The 17,039-nt window shown below is 35.1% G+C and overlaps 2 protein-coding genes across 2 annotated transcripts; one reads left to right on the top strand and one right to left on the bottom strand.

Moving 5' to 3' along the window:
* Positions 1–4,400: 4,400 nt before the first annotated feature.
* LOC143464835 (carboxypeptidase E-like) lies at positions 4,401–12,157 on the top strand. The gene is made up of 10 exons (XM_076962851.1): positions 4,401–5,875; positions 6,066–6,158; positions 6,497–6,600; positions 6,758–6,853; positions 7,021–7,179; positions 8,239–8,377; positions 8,569–8,715; positions 9,081–9,220; positions 9,864–10,083; positions 10,287–12,157. Exons 1-10 carry the CDS (start codon positions 5,728–5,730, stop codon positions 10,409–10,411), a joined length of 1,371 nt encoding a protein of 456 aa, XP_076818966.1. The 5' UTR covers positions 4,401–5,727; the 3' UTR covers positions 10,412–12,157.
* Positions 12,158–12,663: 506 nt separating this feature from the next.
* On the bottom strand, positions 12,664–14,266 carry LOC143464836 (ADP-ribosylation factor 2-like). Its single transcript, XM_076962852.1, has 4 exons — positions 14,052–14,266; positions 13,764–13,874; positions 13,423–13,547; positions 12,664–13,335 (listed from the first exon to the last, which is right to left on the bottom strand). Exons 1-4 carry the CDS (start codon positions 14,197–14,199, stop codon positions 13,174–13,176), a joined length of 546 nt encoding a protein of 181 aa, XP_076818967.1. The 5' UTR covers positions 14,200–14,266; the 3' UTR covers positions 12,664–13,173.
* Between the last annotated feature and the right edge of the window lie 2,773 nt (positions 14,267–17,039).

Here is a 17,039-nt window from a genome sequence, read left to right on the forward strand (position 1 = left end):
GCCTGTGGAAATGGACCGAAACAAACTATTTTCACTTAGTCTTAAAACAATGCAGCGATTGGGCTCGCGCGCCACTCGATGATAACACCCAAGATGACGCAGCCAGCTCACACCTTAACAGGTGCCAACAACTGTCGAATGCTAGGGTAAAGTGGGGCAAAACGGACCCCTTAAGCTAAGGGAAAATTACGTTTTCTCTCCGATTTTAGCGCGACTTAAAACTGTGTCGGTTGCCTCCATGTCAACGCCAAGACATTGGACAATTCCGTTTAATTTCTTTGTTTTATTGAATTCTTTACATTCCTGAGTTAATTTCGCGTTGATTGCTTTATATTCCGTTCACCGTTTATCAAGTGATTCAGTTGTTTTTTAAGTAAAAGGTTCAATACAGTTTTATTTCCTACGTGTTAGCCTATCGATCCCTGCGAAAGTGCTGCCGAGAAAGATACGTAACCTCGTAAAGAGAAGACGACTTCCGCTCTCGCTGTAGGTCCTGACCACGATCACGAAAGCTCTGTCAGCCGTCGTCCAAGTTAGCTTTCATGATAGTAGGCTGTTCGTCGGAAGACTGTCCTGAGATCCTCAGTACTGACCGGTAGGGACGGCCACAAAACAAAATATTTGGCATTGGATGGAACTGTGACAGAGTTAAAATCTTTGTAAAAGCAGCATTCATAGAAGATTTTATGTAAAAATTTACTTTCAAATTTTATGAGAACACTCCCCGTTTTACTCCGTTAAAACGAGCAAAACGTGCAGAAGTTGTTTAATGCAGAGCTAACTTATCTTTCTTAACTTATGTTATATTAACTTAATTTACCTGTTGAATTAATTATCTGACTCTGTTGTTGCGTGCGGCTAGAAATCTCTAACCTTTTGTCAGCCGAAAACTATTAATATTACAACAGATATAGTTTACAAGAAAAGGTTTTTATTGTAGGTGCTGTACACTTTCTCAATATTACGCATAACCAAAAACATATTAATACCACTGCTAATAAGATGTCTATTGAGTTGCAAACATCATGACCAGCGTAGTAAGCTCATATGGCTATGGCTGTCTCTGTCTCTGTTTCTCTGTCTCTGTGTGTTCGCCAGTAAAAGTGCGAGCTTATAAACCGTGAAGCGATGGGAGTGAAAATGTTCGACAAGAAAAACGCAGCATTTCAGAACATGTGCAGTGAGGAAAACAAAGAGAGTTACATGTAGTTCACGCTGACTTGTAGATAAATACAATCAGCGTAAAGTTAAGAAGCGGGCATTTGCAATAAATATTTCTTATCAGCACAGGTATATACTGGAAACAACCTGGGAACGTACTAAAAGGAGTTTTTACATGAAGTTATTTAGAGTAGGTTTCCAAATATCAAACGACAGTTGAAGTGTTATCAAAAAACAAGTTCATAAACTTCATTCAATAGCTAGAAAACACTTTTCCAAGAAATGATGTAATGGTATTAAAAATGTCACCCAGGCCGCTACAAACGAATCTTCCAGGTAGGCCTATATTTTACTCCAATGAAATTAATATCATTTTTGAAAGTTAATTAAAGTTAATGTTCTCATTATGCCTATTGGCCTACTACCCCTTGCCCTAAATATACCTCCAGCCTTGGAAATTCAGAAGGCCGCATTTTCCCGTAAAAGCTTCCATGGCGGCAAACTTGCTTATCTACAAAACAGTGATGGCGCTGCTTTCCTTGGTTATTTTTTAAAACATATGGACCGTTTTGCCCACTTTCCACTTTCATTGCTAAGTGGCGTAGTCGGCAACGCAGCCAAAAAAACGAAATCGCAAGGGTACGCACGCGACGGTAAGCCAGTCGATAACAGTGATGAAACAAACGTGTTTGTTCCGGTGCGATAGCGCTGGCTTGCGGCAATGCCCTTGGACAAAATCGCATGTCATTGCAAAGCAAACTACTGCATGCCGCTGCAAATTACATTTTTCGTACGAATCGCATCCTGGATACAGTCACCTTTGCGCATTGGTGATTGCACAATTTAGGCTATATAAAATTGTTTTTATTCAAACCGGTGATTTTTTTCACTTATATTTTGTGTTAAACTGAATTGACTGTAGGCTACTAATCAGTGAAGCGTTTCGTTTGAACATCGTTGAGTTAAGCAGTCAAACGACTGGTGACGATTGCATTAAACTGGAGTTAGAATAAAATTAGAAGATTTGGTCCCTTAAGTAGGGCAAAGGTCTACGAATCACAAAACGTATAACGAAAATAATATTGTATAATAAACAGCACATTTGCGCAAGGTTTTGCTGTGAGAAACGCTGTGGATGACGGGGCAACGTTAAGGCTATGACAAAAGCTATAATATCTGAACGAAGTGAGTAGCTCTTTGTAAGGCACATGCAGACTGTTCATCGCATGTGTCGTGTATGATGTATGTATGATGAATGTGTGATGTATGTATGATGATGTGTATTTATGATGAAACATAAAGGTGTTCTGATTACATTTTCTGTCTGGCGTACAATCTCTGATGTTATTGGCCCAATAGCTTTGTTTTAAAAGAACTATACGACGGCATACATGGAATATATCCGTTTATACGGTACAAAGAAGTTTGCGCAGCTTTTTTTCTAAGTGATAATGTGGTTTTATGAGCTCGTCCGTTTACGATAAATGCTTTTTCTACTCTAGACTAAAGTAATTGGTTTAAACGCCTTTCGTATATAGTATACGATAATCGCATAAAAATGCGTAATTGGATTTACGAAGACTAACCGATTTTGTCTGTACTGTGAAATAACTATGCAGTTTGGACGTTACTTCGAAGATTGAAAAACTTTTGACGACTAAACTAAAAAAATTGTAGGATACGAGTGCGTGTCTGTTAGTGTTAGCAATGATAAAACACGTTTCGTCTGTTGCCGAAAAATGTCTAGACCAAATCAAAAGAGAACTAAGAAGACTGTTTTGTAACAGCCTTTATAAGGAACTGCTTAAAAGAAGGACCTCCTGTTTCTCAGAAATTACTGATGTTCACACCCAATTCTATGAAAATTGCAAAAAATATATCACCCGATATTATAATGACCTCATTGAGTAAGAAATGTGGAAAATACTCAAACTGTCGCACTACATCTGAGCCCTATATTACAATTTTACTGAAATATGTTTATCGCTTTGCCATGAGGTGTGAACGAGGCCATTCAGGTTTTCTTTGTAGAATAAAAGATGAAAAAATAGTTGCTGATAAAAAGAAACTAGAAGAGAAAAAGAAGTCAATACTGGATTAACATAACGAAAATATGTCACAGAAGATTATATCTGTGGCTAAATTTCACCACAAGACCATGGACTCGTAAGAACCTGAAACAACTTATAAATCATGGGTCAACTCACAAGTAGGCCTATAAATGAATTTAAAACCTATTGCTTAGAGCTGTGGAATTCTCGACAACAAGGCAAGCTAATATTGCAAATTTCAAAATCAACTTGGATTAAAAAATCAAGAACTGTATCATAGATTCATAACATTCATATTGTGCAACGTTGACTATTATAAATCTCTATTAACAACGCTCTTTGGTAATTTGTACAAACGTCTGTCAAAATTGTGGAGTAGCCTATAGTTTAAGTTAAACCAAATTTTTCATAGGTTTTTTCATTCATGCCAAACCTTCTATGTCAGAATGCCCGGAAAAAAATTGGCACGACACCGACTGAACACGTATTTATAGAGATCAGTGGTTCTGTACTTTTACTTGTACTTTACTTTTGTCCACCAAAGTTTAGATATTAACCTCTAAGAATTTCTATGGTCTTTTCTGTCTACTGATCCCATAGATATTATATAAACACGTGTTTATATAATATAATAGTTATTATTAATAGATAAGCTTGTCTTTACATAATATCTATGACTGATCTCTAGTGATTTTGCCTGATTCTTTTATTAGAAATCTAAATTAAAATTGTTAGAATCGTGGTCGTTAGCAAAACTTTGGTCGTTAGGGGGCACAAGCATGGCATCTCTAACGAAAAGCAAGCGGCGGGTTCATAACAACAGAATGCCTGGAAATGATCATTATTTGATAGGCTATGAAAGCTAAAACTGAAAGCTTATATATAAAGCGGATAAATACATCGAGACAGCAGTAAATGCCAGACATTCTGAACTACCAATGGAATTTATTGCTTCTCCGGTTTCTTAGTCGGGTAGCTTAAATTGAAACTTGTAAAAATTGATTTTTTTGTGAGATCAACGATGTTGCAATTACAAAGCAAATTGCAGGCATTATTGCATTAATGACTTACTAGGCTACGTGCACTGTAAATGAAGAGTATTATGTGAAAACCTGTCTCGTTATTAATTTGTGCAGTTAGCCTAGTCTAACATCAAATATAGGCTACAAAAGAAGCTGAAAATATATTTAATTTGATAAAAATCAAAACGACATTGTGAAACGACAAGTAACAAAAAGCTAAGTGAAAAAAGGAAGTTTTAGGTATTCCACTCCTGACATCAGCAGGTTTTGTTACAATATTAAGGTAGTCTATTGTGGCTTGCTCTATATCCTGAAATTTAAATTGTTTTCTGTAGGTGTAGCTTAAAACAGTGTATATAAAACAATATACAGTTATTGCATATAAGTAAAGGCTATATTCGAACAAATAATCATGTTAGCATTTGTTAGGTATCTTACCCATGTACCAGGTTGGCGTGCTATGGTATCAACATCTTTATCCTCAGAATGAGAAATTCTTGACACAACTTAAATCTGGCAGTAATTTTGCATTGCACAAGTCTTAGTTAATCAGTTTGTTTTTGTGCAAGTTTCTGTAAATACACACATTTTTTATCTTATTTTTTAATTTATGTTCTATTGCCTGAATTTGAAACTGTTCATGAGGACTACAGGACAGGAGCAAGTGTTGTTCATGCCTTACTCAAAGCTCAAAGGCATTACAATATTTGTGCCAAAGGGTATTGAAACTGAGCCATATAATTGTAAGCCACATCAGATTGGAAAGTTTGCTAAGTGCATGGGGGATTAAAATTAATTGGGCATATAATGACTATTGTTTCATTTTGTTGCACGGGGTTTCTCACCCACAAACATCAAACTTTCCTATCTGGGCCACACGCTTTTACTGATGCTCCACTGAGCTAAAACAGAGATATCCTTGGGTTAATTTTTTAGTTGATGAACATCTTCATACGTTAGGGAAACTAGGAAGCCCATGGTGTTTAAACGAGACAAATTAAGATTTAAGTTGCATACTTAACCGGGAGATTACTTTAGGTTTATGTTATATGTTTTCTCATTAACTAACCCAAAAGAAGCTGATTATATCAGAATAAATGTTTACTAAAGTCTTGACAAACTACCAGGTTGTTTTTCACCCTTGACTGTGGGGAGCGAAAAGTTTATGGCGCTTACCCTGTTGTAGACTGCAATACAATACAATAAAACAAGCAATACACTAGCAAACAATTAATGGCTAGGAAAAAGTGGCAAAACCCTGAGGGCTTAAAACATGCAAAATGTAAATCGTACTGGTGCTACAATGATTGAAAGTTAGCACAGCCACCAAACCCAGCTTCAAGGAATTACGAGTTTTATAACAAATACTTCAATTTAATGCTGATTCTCAAACAAGAAGTGGCTCTTAACACCAATTGTGATTGATTTTTCCATTACTAGTTTAAAATCTTGCTTCTATTGTAATATTATTAGGATATAATTTTTGAGTAATTATGAAACTATTGGCATTTTTCTTGCCATTTTTGTATCCCTTTTTTGTCCAAACATACACTCAATCAGACAACGGTGTTGTGTTGGATCAACATCACAAATATAATGAATTGAAAGAAATTATGCATCGTGTCAATCATGATTGCTATGGTATGTATCATATTGCTTAGTAAGCTACCTTGCTTCATGTGATGTTAATGTACTGTTGTGCAACTGCTTAATTACAGCTACTTTCTGTTTCATTCACAAAATTGATTGATTTGTGAACATATAAAATTTTAACTTAACTTATAAAATTTCATTTCATTCAAATCATGAAAAAGAAAACTATTTATCACAGATGTTACAAATCTCAAGTCTATTGGAAAAAGTGTTGAAAACAAGGATTTATGGGTCATAGTGTTTTCAAAAAATGCAAGTTTTCATCAACCAGGTATTTGGTCAATGCGATGGTAATATACATTTAAATTATGTATGAAATTTTAAAAACATTTTTGCTATTTCTTTGGACTTAGACCTTTTGGTATTCTGAAATCGCTACAAAATTGTACTCTGGCTTCAGACTATGATTCATGCCGCTAAAATTCCCACCATAAATAAAATAGTTTGTAAAATATACCAAGGTTTTAGAGTTTTGCAAATTTTTCTCCACATTTAAAATCAACAGTTTAGTTTTGATTATGTATACTTGTGTGTGGTGTCCTTGTAACATCAATTTTAATTTCAAATGATGTTTGTGCTAATATAACCTTATTCCTAAACTATTGCCAGGTATACCAGAGCTGAAATATATTGGTAACATGCATGGAAATGAAGTCGTCGGCCGAGAAATGCTGTTGAATTTGATTCAGTATATATGTAATGAATATAAGAAAGTAAGAAGTATTGTTAGATAATGAATTTTGGATACATTATGTATAGGAAGCTTTTTGTGAAGTAGCATGAGTATGCTACTCATTAAGTGTTATTTTGCAATTTTATGTGGATCTATATTTTTCGTAAATTTTACTATATTTTGTTTATCACTATCAGGGTAATCAGACAATTATTGATTTACTCGCCAACGTTCGAATGTCCATCATGCCCACAATGAATCCGGATGGTTATGAGACAGCTGCTGCAAACGAAGTTAGACAATTTGTTACAAATTATAATCCAGTTCCATATGTTTAAAATATGTTGTTGTGCAGTTGTTAAAGTTTTGGTATTATTCCATATCTGTGCACTGGGTTTCGTAGTGTATTTACATGTGATAAAACAGTGAACAAACCAAAGACGCAAAATTTTACTTTCAGAACTATCCCAAAAATTACTATCTGGGACGAGCCAATTTTAAGGGTTTTGATTTAAATCGCAATTTTCCTGATTTCAATAAAATAGCTTGCAAAACTGGAAAATCTAATCACCTAGCTTACTATCACCACTACGTGAATGAAGCAGTCAAAGGGATACAGGTTGGTAGTCTTGTGACAGCATTAAATGTTTATAATTTAATAACCAGATAAAGATGAAAAATAGTCCCTTTAGCATAATTCTAATGGTAGCAAGCATTTTAATTTAACTCAAGTAATTTAATTGATCCATTTGTCTTTAAGTTAACAAGCTTCCGTAGTATCTCTTTGCTGACATTTTTGTCTAAATTATAATTTTTCTGTTAAACATATTGTGATCTGGAATGGAAGATAATGTTGGTGCTTGCTTGTATGCCGTAACTTTTTAGCATCCTTCGATTGAGCTAGGTAAACATGGCACAGGGTGTCCGCCTTCATAGTACACAATCATATTTTGTTTAATGAGTGAAATTTAAAGAGAAGTTAAAATTGTAAGTTAAGCGTTCCTTACAGTTTTAAAATATCAATTTACAAGACCATCCTCACTGGTTTTTGATTTATTCGATTGTTTTATAATTCTTGGAACGATTTATGTAAATCTATCAAAACCCAATCTGGCCATATGTTCAGCTGCTATAATTTTCGATTTTATCTTGAGTAGAGGATGTGATGCAGTATTAATGATATTTACAGTGTTTGATTTGCCTCGAAATCAATATCCTTTATGAGTATATGTGAAGGATGAAAAGATTGTGAAATATTGACATATGGTCCAGTGCTCAGAGAATGTGTTTTTGTATCAATAACAGAATAATTTTGTCACTAGAACCATTTAAAATGACTTAAATAATTACACCAAAAGAATAATGTTATGTATCACTTCTGTATATACATAACTCAATATGGTACTGGTATTATTTCAGTATCTTTGATTTCTGTTTTATTGATGGTGTTATTCTGTTGATGGAGTTAATAATAGGACACCCCTGTTAATAAGCCAATATTTAAAAAAAAATAGTTACCAATTTATATCCAATCGAAAAACGAATTGAACATTAAAGTTTTGCTGGAACAAGCACGATCTATAAATATTCTTCAATGATATTGCATATAATATTTGCAACTTAATTTTTGTCGTCTGAAAAGCATAGCTACTTAAAACCATATTGTTTGGTTTGCCAGGTTCAACCTGAAACAGAAGCAGTTATTGAATGGATAATGAGCACGCCGTTTGTGCTTTCTGCCAATTTTCATGGAGGTGACCTTGTTGCAAACTACCCATTTGACAAAACCTGCTCCGGAAAGGAAAGACAGTACACAGGTGCCTAGCCTCGCACTCCATATGCAAAAAGCTGCCAAACGTTTTCCTTTAATAGTAAAATAATATCATTGTAAACCTCATTCACGCAGCCGTTTTTATGACAACAGTATCACTTAACCCGATATAAATATGATATGTATTTTAGTGACATGCGTTTTTGGAATAAACCTTATTTTATCTTTACATACCAGGATCGCCAGATGACAAGATTTTTCGTCAACTTGCCTTAGCTTATAGTAACGGTAACGATCAAATGGCAATCAGCACCGGGTGCTCTGTAGAGGACCATTTTCGTCATGGTATAACCAACGGCGCTGCTTGGTATAGCGTTGGTGGAGGTAGGCAGTATGAGCTTATAACAGTGATGTATGAAAATAAAATTATTAATCATCTGTAGCTACAGAATTTAGAATATTTTAAAATGTTGTTCTTGCGTGTGGAAAATGTTAGACACATATTCTGAAGATTTCAATTATTAAATACCTAAATTCTTTTAATAGCCACGCTTTTTACTTCCTGTATTGCGTGGTTGGCGTGTATGGGGAAATATGACACCGTGAAATATGAGAAATATGACCCATGCCAGCAAATTGATTCTGCGTAACTGCTCTTTATCGTCTGTCGTTGAGTGCGTTTACATCAGTACCGTATTGATTATGAAATTCACTTACAATCGTTACATCGTTTCCTGTTTCACCTTCAGGCATGCAGGATTTCAATTACTTGGCCAGCAACTGCTTTGAAATTACCATTGAAATGGGATGTGAGAAATTTCCGCCTCCCAGGCGTCTTCCTTTCTTCTGGAAGCAAAACAAGCACGCCCTACTAGACTACATCTACCAGGTGATAATTTTTTTGTCAGGTGATTCGCTCGGTGTATGGTAAAATTAGTATCTAAGTTTTGGTAAATGACATTTCTTTACACACTAGACTAGACCATTTTTTTCTGATAATGTCAATTGTACTTTTGCATCGGTTGCGTGAAGATCCCGTGTTGTAATTTTTAGATGAGTATTTTCTAATGAAACAGGAAAAAGGTTAAATTCAAATTTGAAGTTTATAGCAATTAGCTCGCCATCACTGTTAAGACGAAAGTAGTTATCAGACGCAAGAACTTGCCATATGCCACATGTTTGTACCAGCGCTTGCTTTATGAATGTAAACGTATGCGGTTGGTTACTGGTACCAGTGCCATGCAATATGAGACATTCTCGGTCCGCCTGATTTTTTACACATCCTTTCATAAAGGTAAGCTGAAAAGGAAATTTTTTCCAAAGACCTGCGGTTTAGTGACGTACATTGGTGGAAAAATTTCCATATTAAATATGCTGTTTAAAATAATATTTATCAATTATTAATGGCTAATATAGAACAGTGGTAAACCCTTGTCTACCGTTGTGGCTTTGAAACGAGACAAGCGAATGGAAGACATGTCACTAATGATAAAAGTGTCTTTTCTCACTAATTCTATTTTGTGACGTAATAGGTCACATGTGGCGTCAAAGGTTTTGTCCGTGACGCAGAAACAAATAAACCAGTTCCCCAAGCCGAGATATTGACGAAGGGTCTGAGCCACACCGTTTTAACTGCCGCCGACGGGGATTACTGGCGCCTTCTAGCGCCAGGTGAATACGCGATCAGCGTCACCGCTCAAGGCTACGAACCATCTGATACTAAAGTGGTAACCGTGCCAGACTGCACTCCATGTAAGTTAAAATTTAGCGGCCGTTATAGTTTGGTCCAAGATTAGGCATGTTTTATTTGTGCGTATGTGAACACTTTGTCAGAACGAATCCCAAAGTAACTGCCAAACATTAATTAGCAATAAAATCTCCTGAATAAACAGTGGTTTTCTTCGTTTGCAAAACATGATGTTGATGAAATGTTTTTACCCCCATTTTTTGTTTAGATTCAGCAATTTCGTTGGACTTCTTTATACGTAAAAGCAACTCCAAAGAAAACAAGAACGAAGCAGACTCTGTGCTGAAAGAACTGAAGCAAGCTTTGAGAAGTGCTGATTATGCTTATCCGTGACGTAAAAGATTTTGATCAGGTGTTCTATATTTGTTTTCGTCTTACCGATCTACCAAACTCGATGTCGATGTTTTCGTTAATTCGCTGTGAAGTTTTTAACGTATATTCAATCATGTGTATGGTTTTATTTAATTTAATTAGTGTTTATCCTTGTCCATCGCCCAAGCACAAGTGAGATTAGTAGCAACTTTACAATATTGTTGGGTCTCTAAACCTTGCATTGACTTTTTCATGTGATTCCTACACGACACGTTCTAGCATTATAGCTCTTAGCCGTCAAGCCTTGTAATTTAGATATTCTGTGTTGTGTTGTTCGTTTGAGGTTTCCTTTCCACCAAATTGTGAATCAGGGTTGCTAGTATATCGATAGCAAAAACACAATGCCGGTAGATTCGTCAAAAACGTCATCCCTGGTACGTATACAGTTAAATGTATTTTGCATAATCGCTTTATTCTTAATACAGTAGGTCGTAGCTTTGACATTTTGACAGCAGCTCGTAAGTCGGCGAACTTGTGGTCAGCTCTGATGGCCACTCGGGAAATCTTTCTTAAGTCGGATAAACCTTTCCTTGTCTCCCCTGTAAGTGTTAATTTACAACCGTGCTTGGCAAGTAATTAAAGTCAACCCGTCGAGATTTCACCACAACGCAATGCATAGTCCATGTAATCTTTGCTGAATAAAACTGCCCATTGTGATTTTTAATCAGCAATACTTCTGATATATTTCTTGACAAAAAAGCAGTACGTGTATTAATTTTAAATCAGTTTTGGTGATTCATTAGAATTAGATGTATCATCTTTGTACGATGGTGCATTTATTATGAGTAGCCTATTTAATATGTTGTATATTATTGTTCACTGTTCAGCCTCTATGTTGGCAAATCTGCCTTAAATTTCGTTCCAATAAGTTCCATTTGGTAGTGTAGTACGGTATTTAGGTAGATGACAACCGATTCTTGTTTGATAGCGACTGTAAAATTTCAATAATTCTGTACGCTTCCCCTGGTGCACTGGTTCCCAACGTTTCCCTACTTGCAGACCCCTAGTTGTAACAATTTTTTATCTCCCGAACCCCCAAGTTCAAAGTTGTTATTTAATAGGCTATTTATGGGGAATTAAAGTGTAACTCGTGGACCTCTGCACAATTTTGCGGATCCCAGGTTGGGATTGGGAACCACTGCCCTAGTGAGTAAAGCCAATTCGTTTGTTCAATGTTCTTGCAATTATTTCATCTTATTTGCACAAGTTGTTCCTTTGTACTCCATATACTTGTCTGTTACAGCTGTAACTTGTTTAATTACTGCAAAGTTCACATCTTTACAGTTTATAAATGTGTCAAACTGTTGTTGGCTGCCATTTTTAAACGTTACAGACTGGTTGGTTGATAAACATTAACGACGTCCTCATGTAAGACTTCATTCTTACATGAGGATTCCTAACATTTTTTTGTTTCATACAGCAAATTTTTTCTATTGCTTCAAGATTGCATACACGAGGAGGATAAATTCGACAAAATAATGCAAACTGTTAACTAAATAAGATATAGTTTTAGTATTTTGCCGTTTAGGTATAAACAATAACAAAATACAATTAAACACTTCCAATTCATTTTTATAACCCAGGTTAGCAACTACCACCTAACTGGAATGGTTTTTATGGTGTATTGCCAATATGTACTCGTATGTTCGAGATGTTTGTTGCTGACTTGTGTTAACGATGTGTAAACATAAACTTGTGAATTGCAGTGCTGAAACCAAGTCATTTTTTTAAGACCCAAGTCAAGTTATTTGGGAAGTTGACTTAAGTCGAGTCACATTACTAATTAGATCAAGTCAAGTTAAAATATAATGCAAGTCAAATCAAGACATGTCATTGGCCATACCTTTAAGCGATCGTTCGCAACAAAATCAACTGTCTGTAATTCAGTTGGTCAATAAATTAACAACTAGGATTTAATGACTTACGTCAAATTACTTTCCGAGACTCGAGTCAAGTCATTTCAAGCATCGACTCGAGAAAAGTCTAGCAATTCAAAAACGTGACTCGAGTCATTACAACACTGGTGAATTGTGTATAATGCTTTTGAAGTTAATAATAAAGTCGCTCACTTTCCAAGCATTACCCAGGGAAGTTAGTTGTTCGAAATGATTACACTAAATGCCAACCACTTAACTGTTATAATAATTGTATTATCTTCACCCTGTGCTAATGCGTCTTTTACGCCCATAGTACCTTATGATCAGCTGAAAACATTGCGTTTAGTCCAACTTTTATTGCCAACTATATCAAATGACACATAAAGGTACATTTGTCTGGCATGGTACATATGACAGCAAGCTAGTATTGCAATGCTAAATATCAAAGTGCTATTTTCCTACATGGGCCAGATCAGCTATTACCTATAGCCAGTTATTACAGATTGTGCTTGAAAATACATTTAAGTACAAATAATATAAGGTATACTGACACTGGTAGACAACTACAAACAGCTAGCAATATTTCATGATGTTTAAAAAAAGAATGTATTATATATATATGATTTATCCCATCATTGCACAAATTCAAAAGCCATAACGTATTAAATCTGGTTTAAGGAGAAAACCCCTTGCAAAAGAACAGGCTGCATCACAGCTAGGGTTTTTCCTTAAACTGTGTTGTCAGCATATACATTTTCTGACAACTGGTTGGTAAACGGTAATCTGCCTCAGTATTTACAAGCGATGGTTAATATGGTAAGTGCTATGTGGCCGTAGAAGAATCCATCACTTCACATCTTTGAGCTTGCATGAAAGCCAATCTAGTCCTTCATACAGTCCATCTCCAGAAGTGGCGCATGTTGCTTGAATATACCACTGACGATTTCGCATTGAATTTAAACCAAGCCTTTCAGTTACCTCAGATGTGGATTTTGCATTTGGCAGATCCTAGGCACAAACAGAGGCCATTAGCATAATTCAAATACTGTAAAATCAAATTGTTACATTTGGAAGATTTTAGAAAAATCTAGAAACCTGTTTATTTGCAAACACAAGAAGGACAGCATCTCTTAATTCATCTTCATTGAGCATCCGGTTTAATTCATCTCGTGCTTCTTCAATACGTTCATTGTCGTTGCTGTCCACGACAAAAATTAAACCTAGATGGAGAAGTATTAATAGCAAGTAAACAAACTTAAATACCAGCACATAAAACTAGACCATGCCATGCATATGTATAAATTTAAAATCTTTTTGCTTCAATTTACTTCACAAGCTCACAACATCTGGAAACTGAAATCTAACATACTAATACTCTCAACGATCAAGGGTTTTTGGCAAGAACTAGTATGGGTTAAAAATTAGTAGAAATATACCTTGAGTATTTTGATAATAATGTCTCCAAAGTGGTCGAATTTTGTCTTGGCCGCCCACGTCCCAGACTGTGAAGCTGATGTTTTTGTACTCAACAGTTTCAACATTAAAACCTGTAATATACAGAAGTCGACATTTAAAAATTCGCTTCAATCTTTAAACAGTTAAAAACATAACTCAGCAATATAGGAGTCTCTTGGTTATCTTAATATTAAGATTCATGAACACGGTATTCAAACGCAATACAATGGAATTTACCAAAATATCAATAAAACAGTAGCAAACCTTACCGATAGTAGGAATTGTTGTCACTATTTCACCAAGCTTTAATTTATATAAAATTGTTGTCTTTCCTGCAGCATCCAAACCAACCATCAAAATGCGCATCTCCTTTTTTCCAAACAAGCTTGAAAACAACTTTGCAAATGCTGAACCCATTTCAAAAAGCAGAATTTCACAATAAAAAACAACCCAACGATCTGACAAAGAAATATGTTAGTGGGCATAGTTGTGCTTTTATGCAATTAAATATCAAGTTTTATTGGAATAAAAATCTATTACATAGATTTAGGCTTTCATCGTATCATACAGTGACACACCCAAATCTATAAGCAGTGGAAGCTCGTTAAATTTATATGAAACAATTTAAAATTTTGAATGACTTCAAAATACATATGCAAAATGCAACTACAGAGATTTTTGCTATAAGTAATAAGCTATAAGTAATACTATAAGTAATGCTACAAGTAATGCTATTAGTAATACAGTAGTAATAAACTAGAAATGTTAAATTTGCATTCAGTGTAATCCAATGCCTGTCAACTCAGAAGTCTTATGTGAGCACCAGTGCATGAAATTTAACCAGAGTTGTGACTGTCACAACTTACACAAACCAGCACAGAAACAAATGATGTGACAAACAAAAATTCATCAGGGTTATGGTACGAAAAACGCAAATTATTATTTTTGTAAAACAGTGCAGCCTATTGTTTATAAGAACTTAAATGCAGCATACCAGGGTGACCCAAACGGGGTCGCAAACTGTAATTTTTGGGTCGTGAAACAAATTCAAGTTTTATAAATGAAATTATTTTCTATGAATTCTTTATTCGCTTTTGTGTTTCCATTGTAACGCAGTTCTTTTGTTGCGGTTCAGTAATTTCATGGACTGTGGGCATTTATACGATTTCGCCATAGACAAAAATACCACTTGCAATTTGTGTTGGGGAATTTATTGTTTTAATATTTTTCACATGTAGGCTACCCATCAAGGGGTTGCATAAAAATTTATTTTCTGAAATGGGATTGCAGAACAAAAAACTTTGTCAAGTCTTGCAGCATCGGGTTTAGTTTGTTTAATTAATAGGGTTTTATAATAGCATCAACTAGAGATGGGACAAAACCGAAATTATTCGGATTCGTCGAGTCCAAGTAATCAGATAAATTAATCGATGATGACGTCATAATTAAATTATGTTCGTCATAAAATGCTTAAGGCACCCAAGTTACTGTTTTCCGTTCTATAAACTTGAAGCATAAAATAGCACACTTAGATATTCGCACATTTTTATTGTTCCTAAAGTATTAACAAACCATGAATGCGAGAGATTGTAATTGCTATACAAGCTACACCTGTCTTTCGTTCACCGTATTGACACAAAGTGTGATGAAAGTGATGTTTGACCAAAATATGCAAGTTAATTTTTGCTTAATGTACAGTATTTCTTAAGTTTAACTTTAAGCCAAAAAATATCGTAAACGCTACTTATTATGTAGTTTTAGCTGCGTAAAGTTGAGTTGAACCTATCACGAGAGAGTAGCCAATATTTTTCTCAATAACTAATTACCAAAAAAGAATGGTGCGTTCCAAGTCATTTCTCACTGTTTCTCATTAATCTAACTTAACTAAATCTTCCTTCCAGTCTAAATCTAACTTAAATCAAACCCTAAATAACTAGAATCATCTTTTTGCATACCCATTTTCCTAACCACCTAACTTTAACAACAGGAAGAAAAATCGTAAAAAGAGAATCTTGTTACATAACAGATAAAAATCGTAACGAGGTTCATCAAAACACAGGCCATACTTTTTTATCTTCAGCTGAAAGAAAAACTGGTTCTTTGAACGTCAATTTATAAAAAATGAAGAATTAAGGCTTCAGTGCATGCCAAAATTTACATCTTGACATGAACGAGTTTACATCGAAAACAACCCTACTTTCAAGTCAGGCTGGTAGCCTAAAAACGCAGAAGAGATTAAATAGTTGCAGACACCAGTGATTTCGGTACAAATTGAAATCGGTACACTTTTTCCAGTGGTTTCAGTACAAGAATTTTGCTTTTTCTACCCTCCTTTTCTTTCCTTTTTTGTTTCTTACTTTCTACTCACACATCTTGTATTTTATGTTTTCACTGATGGCAGACGTTTCGTTCTAATGCCGTGCAGTATCTTTAGATATAATTGCTGTAAAGTGGATAAAAAAATGTAAAGTGTAAACCAATGGACATACAACAAAGTTATTTTATCTCTACAAGACGAAAATTTGCAACGTGCAATGATTAAAAAACTAAGCATTGAAAGAAACAACAATTACATAATGAGCCGATGATATGATCTTTAGTTTTTTACAGTTTATTTATATGTCTAGTTGTGAGGGCACTAGGTATCTGGTCTAAATACCATAGGCTTAGAATTTTGGTATAAGTCCATTGTTTTAAAGTATTTATGTCCAAAGTGACCATATCAGTGGTGGGATTCAGTCAATTCGTGCGAATCGTTTTTTGGAATTTTAATGACCCCCGCGAACCGGTTGTTAACAAGCATATGTATAGGCCTATGTGTATATCGGCCCGGGTCAATATGGCATACTGCTAGTGAAAGAAGCGGTTGTTAAAATATTTGAATCCCATCACTGGACCGCATGGCATTAAAATCGAAACGTCTGCCGTCAGTGAAAATGAAGAAATACATGGCACGAGGGAAGAAAAGAAGAAACAAAAGGGGAGAGGGGAAGAAAACAGAAAACATCTTGTACAGAAACCTATAATGAAAAAGCGCATCAATATCACAGGTAACCAATAGTATTGTTTGTATTGTGTTGTTTATTTTTGAAATTTAATTGTGGGTCCGAGCAAAAGTGACGATGCTAATTGTTGTAGTTGTAGCACAATAAAACACATGCTTACGGACAGTTAATGAAAAGGGAAAAAGTGTCAAAACATAAGGCCTTAAACTATGCAAGATAGCAATTATAGAATTGTGCTGTAAGATGGTAGGT

This window comes from Clavelina lepadiformis, chromosome 7 (genome assembly GCF_947623445.1).
Source record: "Clavelina lepadiformis chromosome 7, kaClaLepa1.1, whole genome shotgun sequence".
NCBI lineage: Eukaryota > Metazoa > Chordata > Ascidiacea > Aplousobranchia > Clavelinidae > Clavelina > Clavelina lepadiformis.

Bases quoted from the DNA above. Each gene is read 5' to 3' on its own strand.
- LOC143464836 (XM_076962852.1), bottom strand. From the start codon at position 14,199: ATGGGTTCAGCATTTGCAAAGTTGTTTTCAAGCTTGTTTGGAAAAAAG. The intron at 13,548-13,763 runs GTATATTTCTAC...TTCTCCATCTAG, and splicing joins TTATTATCAAAATACTCAAG to GTTTAATTTTTGTCGTGGAC. The intron at 13,336-13,422 runs GTTTCTAGATTT...GTTTGTGCCTAG, and splicing joins TTGTGTTTGCAAATAAACAG to GATCTGCCAAATGCAAAATC.
- LOC143464835 (XM_076962851.1), top strand. From the start codon at position 5,728: ATGAAACTATTGGCATTTTTCTTGCCATTTTTGTATCCCTTTTTTGTC. The intron at 8,716-9,080 runs GTAGGCAGTATG...TTTCACCTTCAG, and splicing joins TTGGTATAGCGTTGGTGGAG to GCATGCAGGATTTCAATTAC. The intron at 9,221-9,863 runs GTGATAATTTTT...GTGACGTAATAG, and splicing joins TACTAGACTACATCTACCAG to GTCACATGTGGCGTCAAAGG.